At 42.2% G+C, this 20,213-nt stretch overlaps 1 protein-coding gene across 3 annotated transcripts in view; it reads right to left on the reverse strand.

Moving 5' to 3' along the window:
* Ralgapa2 (Ral GTPase activating protein catalytic alpha subunit 2) overlaps window positions 1–16,542 on the reverse strand; it is a 270,234-nt gene extending 253,692 nt beyond the window's left edge. For all 3 annotated transcript variants that reach the window (XM_029536075.1, XM_029536074.1, XM_029536073.1), the window contains exon 1: window positions 16,297–16,542. In XM_029536075.1, the coding sequence (XP_029391935.1) occupies window positions 16,297–16,402 (106 nt within the window). In that variant the 5' untranslated portion in view covers window positions 16,403–16,542. The remainder of the gene's footprint in view (window positions 1–16,296) is intronic.
* Window positions 16,543–20,213: the final 3,671 nt, after the last annotated feature.

The following is a 20,213-nucleotide window of genomic DNA, read 5'->3' on the forward strand; positions in this document are numbered from 1 at the left end:
CAATACTATTAGTTCTCCCCAGTTCCTTCACCCACCTACCCTCTCCCTCAGTCAGCCCCTCACTCTTCCTAACAGAAAATTGGTTCACTCCTTCACAGAGCTGTATCCACTGGGAAGGCTGACATATACCCCACCCATAGGGAGTGGGCTTGATGTAACTGAGCCAATTATGATGGCAACATGACCCTGGTCAGTGACAGTCATAGGCCAAAGCCTGTGACACAGTGCTAATCCATCCACACAGGAGAAGACTGATAGAAGTTCTGAGGAGGTACTCATGGCTCCTGAATAGACTTAAGGAGAAGCAGCTTTTTAATGCCCTGGATATCAGGGTATCACTCCATCCAGGTGGCTGTGGGTCTGATATTCTGAGCACAAATCTGTCTCAGTGAGGATGACACAGCAGAGAGGCAGGAAGCCTGGACAGTCAACATTACAGAATAACTAGATTATCTCACTCTGGTTTGCCCTGCCTGGAGACAGGCAGGACCTCTTTATATAGAAAAGGGAAATTCCTTTTATCCATTTATATTTAGTTTTCTCTTAGTTATAGACACAAACATCCTTGCAGACAGACGGTTGAAATAAAATATGAAATATATATAAGTACCAATTCAAAAGCTCACAGAAGCCGGGCATGATGGTTCATGCCTTCAACTCCAGCACAGGAAGGAGAGGCAGGTAGATCTCTTGAGTTCAAAGCCGGCCTGGTCTACAGAGTGAATTCCAGGACAAACAGGGCTACATAGAGAAACCCTGTCTCTAAATTCACCACCACCACCACCCAAAAAAAGAAAGAAACAGAAAGAAAGAGAAAGAGAAGAAAAGCTCACAGAAATCTCATTAAACATTTTAAGCATTCATACTTATATACTGTTTTAAAGTGGACTGGGACCAGTTTATAAATAGATAAGCAAGACCTAGACCATCACTTCTTACTCACCACTCTCAACAGCTAATGAAACAGAAAAGTGGTTAAGAAGGTGGAGAAGGCCATCAAATGTCTGTCAAATAACTATTATTAATCATATAATAATAGCCTACAAAACAGCTCTGCATAGAGTGAGTCAATTAACCCTCCAGCAACAACAGCAGGAAGGTTTAGTCTTCACTGCCTATAGAAAGAAGGGTTAGAGGGGGAAGTTCACTCCAGCTTGGACCCCACATGGCTGGCTGGAATCTCCGCTGCTCAGTTGATTGGGTCCACACTTACAAAAAGTGGTGGGAAAGTGCAAGGAAATACCTAAAATGCACTTCATTTCAATTTGCTGAGAGAGAGAGAGAGAGAGAGAGAGAGAGAGAGAGAGAGAGAGAGAGAGAGAGAGAGAGAGAAAGCAATCATCATAAGTTACAGGTTCATTTTAAATCCAGAAGGGGGAAAAAAGCCTAGAAAGTAGCCTAATTTATTTTACATCTTTGCATCTTTATGAGTATAGTGTATAGATATGTATAAGTATTTCCATATTTGCAGTTGCATATGCATATTAGTGCACATTTGTGGACACCTGAAGCTACATTATTTCTTAAGGCAAGGCCTCTCACTGAACTAGACCTCCTGATTCCCCGATTCTGTCTCGTGTGGCAAGCAAGCTTGCTCTGGGGATCCACTCTCTACTACTTCTGGCATTATACATGGACCCAAGACCACATGGCTTTTACATGGGTTCTAGGGATCTACACTCAAGTCCTTGAATTTGTGGGGCAGGTGCTTTATCCACTGAGTCATCTACATATTTTAAAAGGGTATCAGTGACAGTGTGCAATTGAAATGACCTTCTTCCTGGACAGGTTAAAAGGGTGGCTTTTATGTGAAATTGATTTAATAAAGATTTAAGTGGCCTTCCCCCAAAGGACTGTCTTTACCTCTAGAAAATCATAATAATGTTCTTACTCTGTCATCAGCCTAAATTACTGACCTCTGTTGTATACCTTACACAAGTAAACAAAACCCCTTGTCTGTTCACTGGGAGCCACTCGTAGGCATACAATCTGTTGACAGTATGTAAGAGCATAAAAATCACAACCTACAGTGTTGTGGATTTAGTTAAACACTTGTATTATATTAATTGGGTTCCCAAAATTGCACAAGAATCCTGCATGTAAAAAAGTGAGGGTCCCTGCCCTCAGTTGGTTCTGATTGCTAAATAAAGTTGCAGCGGCCAATAGCTGGGCAGGGAGACAAAGGCAGGGAATTTAGGATTCACAGGCAAGAGGACCAAGAGAAGGAAGACAAATAAGATCCAAGTTTGAGAGCTGTAGAAGAGAGCACACCAATGATGTAAGAGCCTGGGAAGAGCAGCCCCAGGGCCCTCCCTGCCCTCATTGGGTCTAGGGTAGCAAAGATGGAATATAGATTTTACTAAGTAATAACTCAGGAGTATCGGAGGGGAAGCATGTGCGTGTGCATGTGTGTCTTTCTTTTGGGAACTCAGAACATTGGGGCGGGTAGCGAGGAACTTGCACCAGCGCTGGCAGGACAATTTGAGCAGCGTTAATTGCTATAGCAACACTACAGTAGTAGTGAACAGTTTGTTATAGGAGCCCAGTAAAACACAATGCAGCCATGTAAGGATAATATAAGTCTTCCCATCCTGGAATGCACAAATGTTTAAGGTATCTTCATAAAAACACAGCATTAGACTATGTATAATGATAATTCATGTAAAACTGTGTGTGCATATGTGTGTGTATGGGTGCTCACAAGCACAACTGAAAGCAAGAGAGAGAGGGGAACATGCACAAGCAAGAGAGCAAGTTTACCCAAATACCAGCAATGGATAAAGGACTGCAGAATGTTAAATGATTTTTTACACTATTCAAGCTCACTCATATTATTCAAATTTTTATAATAAGTATATTAAATATGCAAAAAACCCCACCCCCAAAAAAAGCTAAAAGAAGAAAACTTGCTTCCCCGTGTTTTGTTAAGAAACAAAAAATGTTTCAAAGCTGGACTACTATAAAAGAAATTGGCAACTATGCAGTCTGTACATGGGATACACTATATTCTTTAAACTTAAAAACACAACTTTTCAATTCTGAAGAAAAGTTAACATAAATGATACATAGAATAATAGCTTTATCATTTCTAAAAGCAGCAATTTACACAAATTCCCTAGCCAACATGTGCAGTGCACTTTAGGAATAGCACATATCTTGCACAGAATGCTTGGTAATGATCTAATTGCTGAAAGGAGATTGGCTATGTTTAGGAAAGGCTGTGTATCTATAGTTCAGTGGAAAGGATAGAAAACAGAACTGGGCAGCAAGAGATGCTTATGTCATATTCAAGAGCTTGTACTGAGTGGAAATAAGCAAACATGGATACCTTAAGATGCAAAAAAAAGTTGATGAAGTCTCCAATCACAACAAGCTTTCATTTACAAGACTTGGTAGCCTTAGACCATGTGAGTCAACCTCTTACTCTGCCAGTCTATAAAGTGCTAATGAGATGGTCTAGGCTCAGAAATGACAGCTCTGGGAGTCTACCATACGATCCTCTTCCTGTACCTAACCTCCTCATGCCATCTGACTTTGAATCATCGTACAGGTGATGGGATCTTCAGCCTGGAGACAGCAGTAAGAAGACTCAGTTTGAAAGCATGTGGGATACAGGCAGGACTTTGGAAAGGACTTGAGCTCTCAAGCAGAAGAGTACACACTAACCATTAAGCTGCTCTCTAAAGAGGGAGGCAAGCGTTTATTGATCTGCTGGCATGAACTAACATTGTCTCTGAAGGATCCCAGAGGCTTAGGCTACTGCAGCCACTGAAAGCATACTGTAGTGGTTTGAATGAGAAAAGCCACCATATTTGAATCCTTTATCCCTAATGGGTCTGTTTGGGAGAGAGTAGGTGTGGCCTCATTGGAGGAGTTAAGTGACTAGGGGTGGCTTTGAGGTTTCAAAAGCCCAGTCTGTCTGCCTCAAACTTGCAGACAAGTAAGCTCTCAGCTACTTCTCCAGTACTATGCTTGTTTATCTCCCGCCATGTCCTCAGGATGGTCACCCTCTGAAACTGTGAGCAAGCCTGCAGTTAAATGCTTTTATACATTTCTTTGGTCATGGTGTCTCTCACAGCAATAGAACAGTATGGAACAGTACAATAGAACATGTGCAAAAGTGGACAGAAGAGAACACATGCCATGCTTTCAGTGGTTAATACACTGAGGCCCAGGAACGTGTGTGCCCGTCTTCTTAGGTATGCCTGGTCTCAACCACCCATCTGAGAAAGACACAAGGCTCAGTGGCACTAGTTCATAATACAGTTAATACTAAACCAAAATTCAAAGTTCGCACAGGTCTTTTTATTAAGAAACCCTCAAAATAGAGAAAAAGAGTTAAAAATTGGCAGAGCACCTGCAATGAGCCTCCCAGCAGGGTCTGATGCTGCTCGTCATCATTTATATAGCTGTGTCATTACCATTCTGACCCACAGATATTTTTCTGGGCTCAATCTTTTTCAGCCACTGGCCTGTCTCCCTTCTCCTCCATGTCTACAGTGCTTTCTAACTGCCTGTCTTTGCCTATTACCCAATTACCAGTGCAGTCCATTGTGGGGGCCACAGCGCACGGTCCAGAATACTCTACCTTTCCTGCTCCATGGGCCACAGTGTTCCTAGCCTGCATCCTCATGTTATTGGGATGGGAAACAGCAATTTTGATAATTGGTAGGTAATTTGGTAACATGTTTAAGTTTATGTATTTTAAAGTATTAGTAAAGTATGACATCTGGTTGTGACACATATACATTATAATTTTTCTTGTTAATGTATAGTAGTTTTTATGAGCTGAAGATATAACTAATTTAATTTAATATTGTTCCACTTCATTATTTACTTTTGATTTTAATTGAAGGTGATCTATTTGTATATGTGCTTATTTTAAGAGCTTATTTTAAGTTCAGAGTTCTGTGTCAGCTCTAGTACATCAGGCCTAACTGGTTCAAACACACCCTTATCTTATCAGACAAGTCCATAGAAGACAAAGCTTTATGTCACAAATACAAGGAGACAGAAATAAACTAACTTAATCCCTAAATGTTTGTTCTTCAGTTCTTCTCTATTCTGTACAGTTTGAAAATACTATTAATTATTCAATTATTTCATTGTGGAAAAAAAAAAGTGTTCCTAGAAAAGGAGACAGTCAGTTTTGGATTTTGTAAATTTCTCCTATTTTGTTTCCAGGGGCACCGTCCAAGCCATTCCTCACTACCCCGCCTCAGTTTACCATGTGAATAACTTGTCCCCTTTGCCCACAGAAACACTGCTTCCTTATATCTGCTCTCCTTGGGCACCAAGGTCTGGTCTGATCATAAATTCACCCACACAAAGTTGATTCACAGTCTTAAATAATATGTGCTGGCATCTTCTCACTAGTAAAAACCATCTTTAGGACAGGAAGGCTCTCAATTTTTTTTTAAAATATCCGTATGGGTGGCTAGATCCCTCCCAACTCAAATCTATATAATAATTCTATATAATTATTCTATATAATAACTTCTATATAGTAATTCTATATAATAAATCTAAAATTATTGTTTATTTGCTTAAACTCACTTATCCAGACTTACAGTACAAACCCTGGCATCCCCAATGCTGCACACATTGCCTGGCACAGCACTGTGACTGACATACAGCTGCTAAATGAATAGAAGCTCTATAGAAGCTCTAGAGCTACCTGTCTTAGGGGCAGACACTTTTGGTTACAGAGTTTTGCATAGAGTTCTTATCCGCTCTCTATCTTATCTATAAAATGTCTCCACTTCACTTAGGAGCATTAAATGAGTTAATATGCATGAAAGAATGGCAGTACTGGGAACAGTGTACCAAATGAATATTCTTTTCAAAATTTTTTAATGTTTTAAATTTATTTTTATTATGTTTAATTATTGAAGGGGTGTAGTTACATACATGACTGCAGGTGCCCATGGAGGCCAGAGGTCTGCCTAAATCTGGAGTTACAGGAGGTTGGGAGCTATCTAACATGTCTTCTGGGAACTGACCTCTGGTCCTCTACAAAAGTAATACAAGTTCATAACTGCTAAACCATCTCTCCAGCCCAAGCATTATTCTCATAGAGAAATGTGTTACTAAAAGGCATCAAGAGAAGCAAGAAGCTGCCATGTTTGCCATAAGCTTCATCTAGTGGGGAAAATGAGGTAGAACACAAAAAGCATGAATCGAAAGAAAAATGCACAAGAGGCCAATGAGAGGTGAAAATGCTGTGGGAATTCTGCAGAAAGGTAATTTCAGGACAAGAGGACAAAGGCAGTTTCTGTGGAACTGTGATGTGTGTGAGTGCTTTCGTGTGTGTGTGTGTGTGTGTGTGTGTGTGTGTGTGTGTGTGTGTTCATCCTGTCCCAGAATCGTTTTAGACGACAGGATAGAAAACATGTGATAGGGTAATAGAAGGTGTCTTGGTGTGCGTTCTCTGAGAAGTGGACAGAATTACACACGTGTGAGACTGACTGAGAGAGACACCTAGGAGACAAAGGAAACCTGGGAACGGCACGTAGAGGTTTCAGACTACATGGGGGTCTGAGCCCTGGAAAGGAGAGGTAGAAAGGAGAACCCTGATCAGAGATGTCTTGGACTGTAAGAGTAAGAGAAGTCTCATGACAAAGCTGTCAAGAAGCTAGGTTTGTTACTCCGGTGTGAGAGGCCTGAGGGAAAAAACTAATGAATACAGAGGGCTGCCAGTCAATCACACAGTACACAGTAGGAGCAAGAACCCTACATTCTCAGCCCTCCTACAATGGGCCACAAGTAATGTCACTTTGCATGTCCTTGGCAGATCAATGCATATGCAGACCTGAAATCTTAAAAAAAAAAAAAAAAAAAAAAAAAACCACACAGAAGACACAGTCAGTGAGCTCCTTGATTCTATCAAAGTAACTTTTTCTTTTTACTGAACTCTTAACAGAAAAATCATTTTACTGTTGGATACTACATGGGTTTTAGCTGGCATTTAATGTCTTCTAGATGGAAACAGTGTCAAGGACACAAAGGGTCACAGTATCTCCATAAGGCAAACACTTAAGACACAATTTCTGAGTTTCATCTAATATTCAATCACCAGGCTCTGATAATACATTCTGAATCCTCTCACCTGAAACGCTTTTGGAACAGACAGATCTGGGAGGCTGGTACGAGGGAAGATAGCTTGAACTGCAGGGTAATACAATCACACACCGACACCTCATAAGTTTATTTCATGATTAGAAAGAGCCTCTGGCTTGAGGTGTCACTCTGATTAGCTGGAGAACATGAGAAAAGACTTTGGACAAGGACAACATGCTACCTGAACAGATCTGTCAATGCTGTGGAGTTACAGCTTACATGAGGTTAAGTCGCACAAACCCTCACATGCCATAGTCACAGCCTGCCAGATCACCTCCTACAATGCAGTCCCACCTCACACCCATCCCAGAGCACGTGAACATAGAGTGGCAGAGCTGGCGATGTGACATCTGCTCTACTAAACTAAGCTCATGTTACACAGCTCTCCCCCCTTCTGGCTGAATGCCTTTTTACTCTGAAAAGAACAGAAGCAAGCCTTACATGTTGCCAAATTTCCTTATTTTAAGATTATACATGGCACAGAAGACAGAGTATGACATTCCAAGTTCCTATCACCACACCAGCAAGAAAGCTGGCTCAAGCAGATGTCACCACTGACCTCAAGAGAAGAGAGTATGTCATGAGTGTTCTGCCCAATCCCTGTCATCAGTACTACGTTTTTGCTCCTTTAGTAGTCCTGCAGTGAAGAGGCTTCCTCCCATCAAGCCCTTTCCCTGCCCACCCCCACTCTGTGGTACTTGTGTGTACATGTGTCTGAGTGGGTTGTATGTATGTATGTTTGTGTATGCATGTGTCAGAAGAGAATGTTGGGGGTCCTCCCACTCTAACACTCCCCTTATTCCCTTGAGAAAAGGACTATCACTCAACCTGGAGCTACATTGGTGACCAGCAATCCCAAGAGTTCTGTTTCTACTCCACTCAGAGCTAGGAGCCTCTTCTATGAATGCCAAGGATTTAAAGTCAAGTCTTTATGCCTGGTCAGTCAGTGTTCTTATCAGCTAAGCCATGTCTGCAGCCCTTCTTTACCCCATCCCTCTGCAGATCACACCCTCCTTATTAACTCTTCCTCTTACTATCAACTCAAATTCCCATGGTTCTTTAAACAATATTGAAAATTCATAGCTCCCCCTATATCCAGTCTCAATCTGGAATGCCTCTTACTAGCACATTGCCTGACCATCTTTTAGTTGCAAAGGCCAGACATGCTTTAGCTAGCTAAAGCAAAAGCAGGATGAGACTAATTCCTGCAACTGGGCAGCTCAAGGGTGGAACAGGCATAAACATGCTGGACCCAGTAGTTCACACAGTATCTATAGTGCTCCCTCAGCCTCATCTCTGAAGGCTTCCCATCTGAGTACTGGGTTCACTTTAAGCTATGTGTTTTCCATACAGTGGAAAGACAGACCAGGTACCTCCCCAGAGCTTTCACTGCAAATGGACAAAGACTGCTTTTCTTGTGGCATCTAGGTTTCAAATGTTAGGAGAGGCTGGGACTCCCAGATCCTTCCTTAAGAAAAGACATCAACCTTTTCTGTTTTGAACATTCCAATGGGTTCTCACTGTCTACCTATACCCAGTACAAAAGCTACTGTATGCTTAACTCCTTGGTGCCCTGCAGGATTGTCTTTGTAGTTCTGTCCTCCGCCAATGTCCTTATCCACCAGGCAAAGTCCTTTATCTATTATTCACAGCCCAACTCAGCCCTGACCTTCCTCTAAGCACTCCCAACACCTCCAGGAGGTTTGGTGGAGTTGCTCCCTGAATGGTGACCACCTCCATAGCTCCTTCCCATTACACTGTATGGCTCTAAACACTGTGCAAAAATTTCATCATTTAAGCATCTGCTTTTCCTACTGAATCCTAAGCCTTGACCTTATACCATACTATCTAAATACATAGCAGACATACACACAATTGCACACGTATCTTCATATACTAATTAAAACAAAGTTCCCAAATTGAATTTTTAAAATCTTGATAACTGTTTACTACATTTACATATTAATTGTTCTTAATTTAGTAGTATAGTAACTTTGTTCTTTTTTAAAATTTTCAAGGTCTAAATGGTATCAATTGCTACTTTAGGGGCTGGAGGGATGGCTTAGCGGTTAAGAGCACTGACTTCCAGAGGTCCTGAGTTCAAATTCCAGCAACCACATGGTGACTCACAACCATCTGTAATGAGTGAGATCTGATGCCTTACTCTGGTCTGTCTGAAGACAGCTACTGTGTACTTACATATAATAAATAAATCTTTAAAAAAGAAAAAAGAAAATCAACTTTAAAACACACACAATTTGCTATAGTTATACCTATTTTGCTCAGTTTGGAGATCAAAGATCAGTATTATAAACAACTTGAAGAAGTACTCAGGCTTGCCCAGGAGTAAAGTGTTTATCAACAAAATAAAAATTCAAATTATAAATATTTATAGAAAAATATTTGGGGCCTACAGATAATCTCTTTTCTCAGAACAGGCATTGGAAAGCAATCCTCAGATATCACACACAGAGCATCTCAGGTCAGGGGGTGGCCCTGGGCTCACCTTTCTCAAGTCTAGACAGCCTGAATCCTAGAGACAGGGATCATACGAGTGCACAAAGTTCATTTTACATTCCAGAGGTTACAGATACAGAGGTTAGTGATTGATGAAAAACAAGCAATGAGAACATGGGCAAAGTCATTTGGCATTAACTTGGCCAACTGAAAATGACCAAAAATATGCCTGCAAAGACCTGACATTACTGTCTATGCTAATATCTCACTACCTGCCAGGCCTAAACACAGAACCCAACAAAATGAATCAGAAAGCACAAAAGGAGCCTTTTTTAAAAATCTTCTGCCATGCTCAAGTCAAATAGTATCTTCCAGATCTCCTGGAACAGACCAGAATGAGAGCTACGAACATCACAGAAATTTTGCAAGACAGGCAAAGCCTAGTAGGTTTTGTTTTTGTATTAACATTGACTCTGGTGGGTAAATATCTATTCTGATGTGTAAATATCCTTTTGAATCAGATAACTAGCAGAATCACAACATTAGCTCTTTTTTTTTTTTTTTTCCACTTTTTATTTTGAGCACATCTCACTAAATTGCTGAGGCTGGTCTTGAACTCAGTTTGGGGCCTAATGGGCCTTCCTGTTTCATCCTCGAAAGTAGTTTGAATTAAAGGCTTCTATCACCAGGCTGGCCAGCCTGGTGGATATGAATATTATCTGGGAGTTAGTAGACAAACGGTTAACTTACTGCACCTCAGTTTCTCTGCTGTAGGTTGAAGTAGGAGCACTACCTTCATCATAGTTGTAGGGAGAGCCGATGAGTTCATCATAATGAAGAATCATATCACAGTTTTCTCTCCTCTCATTAAGTTCCCAAGCCCACATACCACAATCTCATCCCAGACATTCCACTTGGACCTTCCTTTTCTCATACTTAACCTGTAGTACATCAAACTTGCCATGCCCCATCATTAGCTAGGAACCCTTGCACCTTCCTAGTTCCATCTATGATATTCCCATGATCCCAAATGCCTGTCACCAATCATCAAACTGTAAAAAGGGGTGTGTTGCTAGTCAGACTAAAGTCAAAAGGGGAAGTCTATTCTAAGGAAAAAACATCAGATGGTTTAGAGGTATTACTGTAATCAGAAGAGGAAAGGAGGGTAAGTTTAGGGAGCAGGAAGGGAGGGAAGGGGAGGGGATCGAACAAGAGGGGACAGAGAGAGGGAAGGGGAGGGGAGGGAACAGGAGGGAAAGGGAGGGAAGAGGAGGGGTCAGGGGAAAGAAAGAAAAAGCTGAGCATGGCACCACATACATCTGTAATCCTAGAACTCATCAGGTAAAGAAAGGAAGATGGAGAGTTTGAGGCCAGCCTAGGCTACTGGATTATGGTACATAGTGCTCACAAATGTTTGAAACTAAAAATGAGAGGTACAAAACACGAAGAACAGTAATAACTAAATGTATATAAGGAGCTAGGGAGTGGGCTCAGTGGGTAAACGCACTTGCTACAAACTCAAGTGTACAGGACTCTAGTTCAAATCCCCAGCACCCATGGTGGCCCACACACCTAAACCCATGCTCACGGCTGTGCAGAGGTAGACAGAGGACCCCGAGAGCTTTCCGGCCACCAGCCTTGCTCCAGGTTTAAGACCCTGTCTTAAGCTGAATGGAAGAAGGCAGAGAGTGACAGAGCAGGATACCTGATGTCCTCCTCCGATCTCTGTGTACATACATACACACAAGAGTGTGCATAGACTACACACATGTAACTCATACACACACAATAAATATGAGTAAAGTAAAAGGCAACACGCGAAATTGTGAGTGAACTTGCCCCTGTTTAAAGCAAGAAGAAATAGAATGCCATACTTTGCTCTATCAATGGAGAGAACATTTGTAAGAAAATATTTTCTTACAAATCTGAGGTTCAAGTGCTGGCCTCTAAATAATCTTGAATGTCACAGCCTCCAATCCCAAATTAATTCCTCTTAACCACTCTTCAGCCAGCATTTGAAACCCCCACTGCACTTGAAGTATCTCATCCTGGCCTTCCTCTTCCAACAATCCATAGTTTGCCTGTCGGTCGCCCCCTCCCCACCAACGACATAACTCTTTCAAGGAACTTTGACTCTGTCTCTCCCTTCCTGATCCATTATTCTGGTATTCCTAGGAGATGGGCAGTTCTCATTCTTCTTTATTAGCCTGCTAAAAGGTCTCCACGCAAATTCCCACCTAAGGATAGGTATGAGCTTCCAGTTTAAGTAAGCCGAACCCTCTCTGATCTGGACCACCAAGTCTGCATCAGACTCTGCTTGTTAGGATACCTCTAACTCTGAGCTACACAAGGCTCTATGCAAGCATCCTCTGTGTCCAGGGCTCTAACTCCTAATGGATACCGGTGAGAGTCACCCTCATACATCATTGCCATATGGATATCTACTAACAACTCCTCCATCTTCTGCTGGCTAGAACTGCCCTACCCTATCCCTCTGCTTTCCCAAATTCCAGTCCTACTACCAGTAGTTACCAGCCATAGCTTGGTACGGTGAGTGTGAAATGTAGCTAGTAACAAATATGTGCTCTGACTGTATAATAGACACTGGATTTCAAATAATTCATATAGACAAAGTACTGTAAAATTATTTGTTAGCCTTTACCTGCTGATATAATACATTAGGTTAGGAGGCTAGAGAGATGGCTCAGAGGTTAAGAGCACTGACTGCTCTTCCAAGGGTCCTAAGTTCAGTTCCCAGCAACCATATGGTGGCTCACAACCCCTGGTAATGAGATCCAGTGCCCTCTTCTGGTGTGTCTGAAGAGAGCAACAGTGTACTCACATAAATAAATAAATAAATAAATAAATAAATAAATAAATAAAATATATTTACATGAATTTCACTTGCTTCTTTTATATCATAAGTGTACCTTCTAGAAATTCTTAAATTATAAATGTACCTTACATTTTTGAGTGTCTTTTGAAATAGGATCTTGTAGACCTGACTGACATAGAACTTTCTATGAAACCGAGACTGATCTCAAATTAACAATAATGCCCCTGCCTTAACCTCCCAAAGGCTGGATTACTTGTACACTGGAGCAATACAGTAATACACAGGAGTTGTGGAGGGGGGGTATTTGTTCAGTTTATTCAGTTACTTTCTTGATGATAATTTAAACAGCATAAGGAGAACTGAAGTATCTCCCTGTTCTTCCCAATGATGCATACAAACCATCTAAAACGCAGCTCTGTGAGAGCCAATTTTAAAAATATAGTCAGGACAAGCTATCTAAGTAGCACTGAACTGGAGTCATTATCATAATCCTAAAATATATTTTACTCTCCATAGTTAACCATTTCTCCACAAGTTATCTAAAGTACAAACTCTTTTCAAAAAGAGAATAAGGCCATACCATTATATAAAATAATGAAGAAAGGTAGAGAAAATACCTCTTAAAATATGTATCCTGCCTGGCAGTGGTGGCATATGCCTTTAATCCTAGCACTTGGGAGGCAGAGGCAGGCGGATCTCTTGAGTTCAAGGCCAGCCTTGTCTACAGAGTGAGTTCCAGGACAGCCAGTGCTACACAGAGAAACTCTGTCTCGAAAAAACAAAAAAAACAAAACAAACAAACAAAAAAATGTCCTATTAACGGTGGGAGGAAAGCAATAAAGAAGAATCTGGTAAATGCCTGCTCCAAGCTGACATCATTATATATTATACTGTCACTGTACCATATCCAGAGTAACAAAGATGGGGTTCAAGAGCAGGCTAGGTACTGCCCCAAGTTGTGATGCTACAAGTAGCAGGCAGTGATAAGCTGCAGACTCTGGCCAGTAGCATCATCCTTATATGTGAAAAAACACCAGTCCTATTTCACTTGAGTGACAAGCAAGAGTTTAAACACATACATAATATGCAATACTAATTAAATTCATTCCCTTCAGTTGCCTTCACATTGACTTAACTCCTATCTTTCAGTTTAATAACACTTTGTCTTTTTTAAAGGTAATAACCAGATAAAATATTTGATGCTGTGGGAATTAACACTTTAATACACTTGTTTTCTTTAAAGTCTTCAAACTACTATTATAAAGCAGAAGTTTACACCAAACATTATGGCTAGAACTCCTCAATTTTTTTTAAATTAAATTTATTTTTTTTTAACTTATCCACTTTACATTCTGTTCACTGCCCCCCTCTCAATCACCCCTACCACAATCCTTCCCCCCTCGCCCTCCCTCAACCCTCTCCCCTCCCTTTCTCTTCTGAGCAGGTGGGAACCCCTCTGGGTATCCTCCCCACCCTGGCACTTCAAGTCTCTACAAGGCTAGGCACTTCCTCTCCCACTGAGGTCAGACAAGGCAGCCCACCTAGAAGAACATATCCCACATACAGGCAACAGCTTTTGGAATACTGTTCCAGTTGTTCAGGACTCACATGAAGGTCAAGCTGCACATATGAGCAGGGAGGCCTAGGTCCAGCCCATGTATATAGAATTCCTCAAATTTTATTTTTTATTTTTGAAAAAACAAAAATAGAGCCCCTAAAGTTAAAGATCACAGTAGGAACACAAAAGAAACTTGGCCATCATCAACAACAAAAGTATTCCTAATGAAATATGCAAGAACTCTACACTACAAACAGTATTTTAAACAGATTTTTTTTTTCCCACATACAAAGATGATTCAGGCTGCAGACATGGCTCAGAGGTTAAGAGCACCTGCTGCTCTTGTACAGAATTTGGTTCCCAGTAGTCCCTCAGAGCAATTCACAATCACCTTTAATTCCAGCCCCAGGGAATCTGTCTACTGGCCTCTATGGTTACTATACTCACTAGCACAAAGCCCACCCCCCCACACACACACACACACTTTAAAAAAATAAAAAGATGCCATTGGCCAGGTTCACAGCCTCTCCCTGCCACTTGCACCTGGAAGGAGACACACACCTTAGGGGAGAAATTAAGGATACTCAGACCTGAAAGTATTCATTTTTTCTGGGTGGTAACAAAGACAGTGTATCTCTAAGAAACCACTCTGCTCTAGGTTTTCTGTCTTTATAAAATGTAGCCAACTTAATCTTGGCCTTCTTGGTCAGAACAAAGGTTTAAATTCTTCAGCACAGAAAAAGTTCCAAAGTATCAAATGCCTTAAAATACTGTTCAATTCTCCTTTACCAAGAATGCCCCTGCAGCAGGAACTAATCAGATACTAAGGACCCAACACAAAGCACTTGTGTGCCTGGGCATATCACTACAGGAAGGAGAAGTTCAACTTACCAAGAACACCACATTTTGCTTTCAGAAGTTCAGAAACTAATCCTTCTAACAGTAACTGATTTACATTCATTATAAACTGAACACATTAAGTGTAATATCTGGGGATCTGAGATAGTAACTTCAGTTGTCAAAATCTGGTGGGTCTTGAGGGGGGAGAGGAGTAGGTTTTGAGGCAATAGTCATGGTTTTGAGTTTTACATTTGGTTGGTTCATTGGTTTGCTGATTGGCTGGCCTATCCCCCACTCAGAGATAGTTTACACAATATAAATAGAAACAATTAGCAACTCTTAATCTCATTAACAAGAATGCTTAAAATTCTCACCTATAAAATTAATTCTTTTGTGCCCTATTTTCTCAAGTGACAGATGGTCTAAATTTTTAAAAACACTAGTTTTTTTTTTTTCATTTTTATTATTGTTTCAACAGTATACATATGTAGAAGAAACCTGTCTTTTCCTTGGCCCCCAAATACAGATAAGTCTGTCCAGACAGACAGAAGATAGAACTAGAACCACTGTAATACATAGCCTAGCCAAGCTACACATCACCAGCATCAGATAACCTTGTGGACACTTCACACCCACAGGGGAGAGCTTTCAAGTCATCACAAGTCAATTCCAGGCCCACTTGGGCTCTGCAGAACCTCAACCCTGCAGGCCATGAAAAGGGAAGGCAAGAAGGAGTAATGGTTGTCACTCTGATGATAAGGGAGAAGCTGCCTCCCTGGACCCAAAAAAGCCTAGCTTCCTCTGAACAGAACTCCCTTCACACCAAAGACCCAAGGAAACTCTCAGCCAGACCCTTCCACCCTTCCCTCACCCCCCCCCCCAAATGTAAATTTAAAAGAGAGAAGGGCAGGAGAGAAGAAATGACATCGAATCTGTCCTGGAATCAACTGAAATCAGTCTTACCGCCTTACACTCAAGCATAGTAACATTTTAAGAGGAGAGTGAGTGAGAGAAGTCTGTGATGGGACCACATGAGGTATTGGTCTAACCCAAGTTGTCAAGAATTTAAATTTTTAGAATGGGAGAGGGAGGTGGCAGAGAGGTAGGACTGCGTGTGTGTTTGTGTGTGTGTGTGTGAGTGTGTGTGTGTTTTCAAGCCCGCGCCACTTGTGCTTGGTTTATTTCCTGGAGGGGACAGCGTATAGTCACCTCTGTGCCTGGCCTCGAGGTTACCCGAGGCTAGGCGCCCAAAAGAGAATCCTGGCTAAGTTTACACTTGGAACGACAGAGCAGCGCCCAGGGCCAACGTACAGCCTTCAGGAACAATGCCTCAAGGGTCCCGATCTGGGCTAGCTGAGGTCGGCTGCGCACCATTCCCAGCTCCCTACATCACTCGGACCTGAGACCCCATCAGGCCCACGCCGCGGGTGGGACCCGGCCCTCCCGGCAGGTGGCCCTGACCCACAGCCCACGCCCCACGCCTCACCCAGCAGCGCCCGCAGGTGCTTCAGGCGGGTCAGCACGTCCTTCTTGGGGTCCAGCACCTTCTGCGTGGACTTTTTCACATCTCCGTGGCTCCTTCGGGAGAACATCCCGCCGCGGTAAGCCTGGGCCCCGCCGGCAGGGCAGGAGGCGCCTGCGCCGCACGAGTCACTGCATAGGGTCGCGACGGGCGCGTGTCGCTCCGGCCACTAGCCGCCCCCCTCCCGGCCGCCTCGCCGCCTCAGCCTCAGCGGAGGCTCCAGGAAGGAGGGGCGGGCCGAACGGTTAGGGGCGGGGCAGGAAGGCGGTGTCGACGTGAAACCCTCGGCCCCGCCCCACGGGTGCCTCTGGTCCGCCCTCCGGCGCGACGCACGCGCACAACCCGGACTGTTCACGCGCTAGGAGCCTCGCGGGGACGCGCGCCCAGCTTCGAGTCTGCGCAGTGACCTCCAATCAGATTGCTGTGTTTTCCATAAGGCAAGGACCTCGAGCTCCCGCCCCTATATGGGCCGCAAGTGCTCCCGGGAACTGTAGTCCCCAGAAAACGAAGAGCTGCGACCTGCTTTCCAGAGTCCTAGAGGTGCTAGATGCCTGACCTTGGAACTCGGATTCCCTCCCTGGACTCCCTCCCCTCTACTGCCTCGCCTACACACTTCTCCCCCCACCACCACCCCACTCTCTCACAGACACACACAAAGTAAGAAAAGTTGTAGGACTTTTAAATTTTGAACTATTTCTAGATTTTTTTTTTTTTTTTTACTTCTGAATTCACACTAAGGAGCAACACAAAGCACTTGTGGCCATATCAAAATCTGATCTCTAATCTCACACTAAAGTAAATAAATGGCTTTGGCAGCAGAGAAGAGTGGGCCTGCTATCCAGTGAGGTCCAGTCAGTCCCCAAGGCATCTGGAACCCAATCTCAAGTGGAGAGGTCATTCTTGCCTCTTGCTTTGTGGAAAGAGCTCCTGGGTTATGCAAGGCCTTATAGCAATCCAATAACAGAACCAGAAATAGAACCTGAGGGACCTGACTCTCGGGCCAACATGCTTTTTAAGGCCAGATGCCTGTTCGCTGAAGCAAGGCTTTAAGACAGAAGATGCTCAAATGATTTCTTACCAGAGAACTGACTATATAATTGTTTATTAGCATCTGGATCCCCAAGGTTTGATATTTTGGCTTTATTAGCAAGTACCTAAAGTGGCAGCTTAGAGTCACATGTTTTTATATCCAAATAGGCATAATTCAAGTGTCTTTTTCTCTAGTGGAGGAAAGTGCAAGAAATGTACACACCCTTGTATTAAGCTTGGTATTTGATCTCTACAGGCGCTCAATAAACTCATGAAATAAAATAAGATGATAAAGCAGCCCTACACATTTTAACTCAGAATGCAAAAACTTCTCCGTTCTGGTAAATTCTATTTTTAGAGTTATCGAAATAGCATGGCTACGACTAAGATATACCCAAAGGAATAGTATTCAGCCAAAAAACAAAAACAAAACAAAACAGACTACAGACAGACCTAACAGTAGAAATCTCACAGACCCAGAGAGGTAATCTCCATGCCTAGGATGATGGCAGAGCTGTTGTGCCTCCTGCGTCCCCAGATGACATCATGACATCGTAGATGAAGGCCACAAATCTCCCTGAAACTGTTGTAAGGGAGAGGAGTGATACTGCCTCTTACATTACCGCAAGAGTGTTTGTTACCATCAGTTTATCCTGTGCCCTGTTGCAGATTGTAAAGCACCAAGTTCACTGTCCCATTCCTTTGAACAAGAATATCTTTTCTTACACTGATTGAAAAAGTAAAATGAATTTATCTCACTGAAATCAATTTTTCTCTTGCAATGTGAGCTCTCATTATCATCAAACATCTAGTAAGGACCTATGGTGTAAAAACAATATCCTAAGCCCAGGGAATAACAGATATTATAAGAAGCAGTTCCATGACTGCCAGAGCTTCCAATCTAACTGAAGAAGAGAAACTAGACAAATATATGCATTTCTATATGCTAAATATATGGCAGTGTTAAAAACTCGGTAGACAAAAAACAGGCATCTATGCATGTAAGTTCATCTCATCTATCATACTTACAGAGTGAAGACATAAAACTGCAATACCCACCCCCCTTTTTAAAGAATCACATATTTGATGCTTATTTGCTTTATTGGAGTTTTTGTTTGTTTTTGGTTCGGTTTTGTTTTTTCATGACAGGGTTTCTCTGTGTAGCCCTGGTTGTCCTGGAACTCACTCTGTAGCCCAGGCTGGCCTCGAACTCAGAAATCAGCCTGCCTTTGCCTCCCAAGTGCTGGGATTAAAGGCGTGTACCACCCCTGCCCGGCTTTTGTTTGTTTGTTTTTGTTTTTGTTTTGTTTTATTGGGTGTTTGTTGTTGTTGTTGTTCTCTCAAAAAAAAAATCCTCTTGTTGGTCTTCGAACCCCTTGAGGAAATTATTCACCCTCCAGTTACTTATTTCTTCCTCAGGTTTTAGAGTGTCAAGTACTTTTCAGACACTCCATTGCCACCTTAATCAATAAATAACAAACATGAAATTCAAAGTTTAAAACTTGGGGCTGGAGAGATGCCTCAGTGCTTAGGAATTCTGGCTGCTCTACTGCAGGAGCCAGGTTCAATTCCCAGCACTTACATGGTGGCTCACAACCATCTATAACTCTAGTCTCAGGGGTCAGATGTCCTTTCTAGCCTCTGAGGACAGACATGCACACGGGGCACAGATGTACACCCATACACATAATAAAGATGAGTATATGGGGCTGGAGAATCGGCTCATAGTTAATACCACTTGCTGCTCGTCCAGAGGATCCAAGTTCTGTTCCCAGTACCTATGTAGGTGGCTCAAAATCACCTGTAACTCCAGCTCTAGGGAGTGTGACATTCTCTTCTGACCTCTGCAGCTATCGGCACATACCTATCACAGATTTACAAAGACACAACATGTAAATAAAAAAATTAAAATCTAAAACAGAAAAATTTAGCTTGTAACTTGCAATACAAAGTAATGCTACTCTGAAATAACATTAAAAAAAAAAGAAAGAAAAAGAAAGATGGGATGTTACCAGTAGTCAGAGGTGCTGTCTGCCTTGGTTGTTTTAGGCTCTTTGCCTCTTATTCAAAATGAAATAAAAGCCTACACAAATTGCAAAGTAGAGAGGAAACTTTCTTAAAAGCAAAGCAATAGAAAAAGATCAGAATATACAGTAGGGAGCAGCCTGTAGCATGGTGGGGGGCGAGGTTCAAGAGAAGGAGTTATTTAGTTACTAAGGGGTATTTCTCCATCTTGATTAATAGATATGAATTATGCTAGCTTTGCTCCATAATGTGTGTTATTTTAATCATATCCATGCCCAGCTATTCATAAGCATAAAATGGTAAATAGAAAATCCATTTGTGTACACAGTGTTGTCATACTGAGCAGGAACCCAAACTTGCTTGGGCTAGATCATTCTTTCTATTCTGATTGAGATGCATCTGTCTACGTTTGATGGTCATTAAAGAGAGGAGAGATGTATTCCACTGTTCAGAGAGAGGTGTGCATGCAGCAGCAAGTGGGAAGGTCCTTCGTTGCTAGCAAGTTGCCAGGTACATTGTTAGAAGTGAAGTGTGTGTGCATTATACATCGAGGTAACAGTCTCAGACTGCCAAGTACATTATTATTAGACTAGAGCTGTGAAAAAAAAAAAAACCAAAACCAATTAAAATTCAGTACTACTAAACTACTTCCAATGCTTGCCTGATGCAGGGACAGTGCTTGCCTAGCATGTATAAAGTTCTGCGCTCTTTTCTATATGTCAAGGTGGACATGGCATCACATGCCTATAATCCATCATCCTATAGGGAAGTCAAGGCAAAAGAAGAAGGAGGAGGAGGAAGAGGAGGAGGAGGAGGAAGAGGAGGAG

The sequence above is a fragment of the Mus pahari genome, chromosome 3, assembly GCF_900095145.1.
Source record: "Mus pahari chromosome 3, PAHARI_EIJ_v1.1, whole genome shotgun sequence".
Classification (NCBI taxonomy): domain Eukaryota; kingdom Metazoa; phylum Chordata; class Mammalia; order Rodentia; family Muridae; genus Mus; species Mus pahari.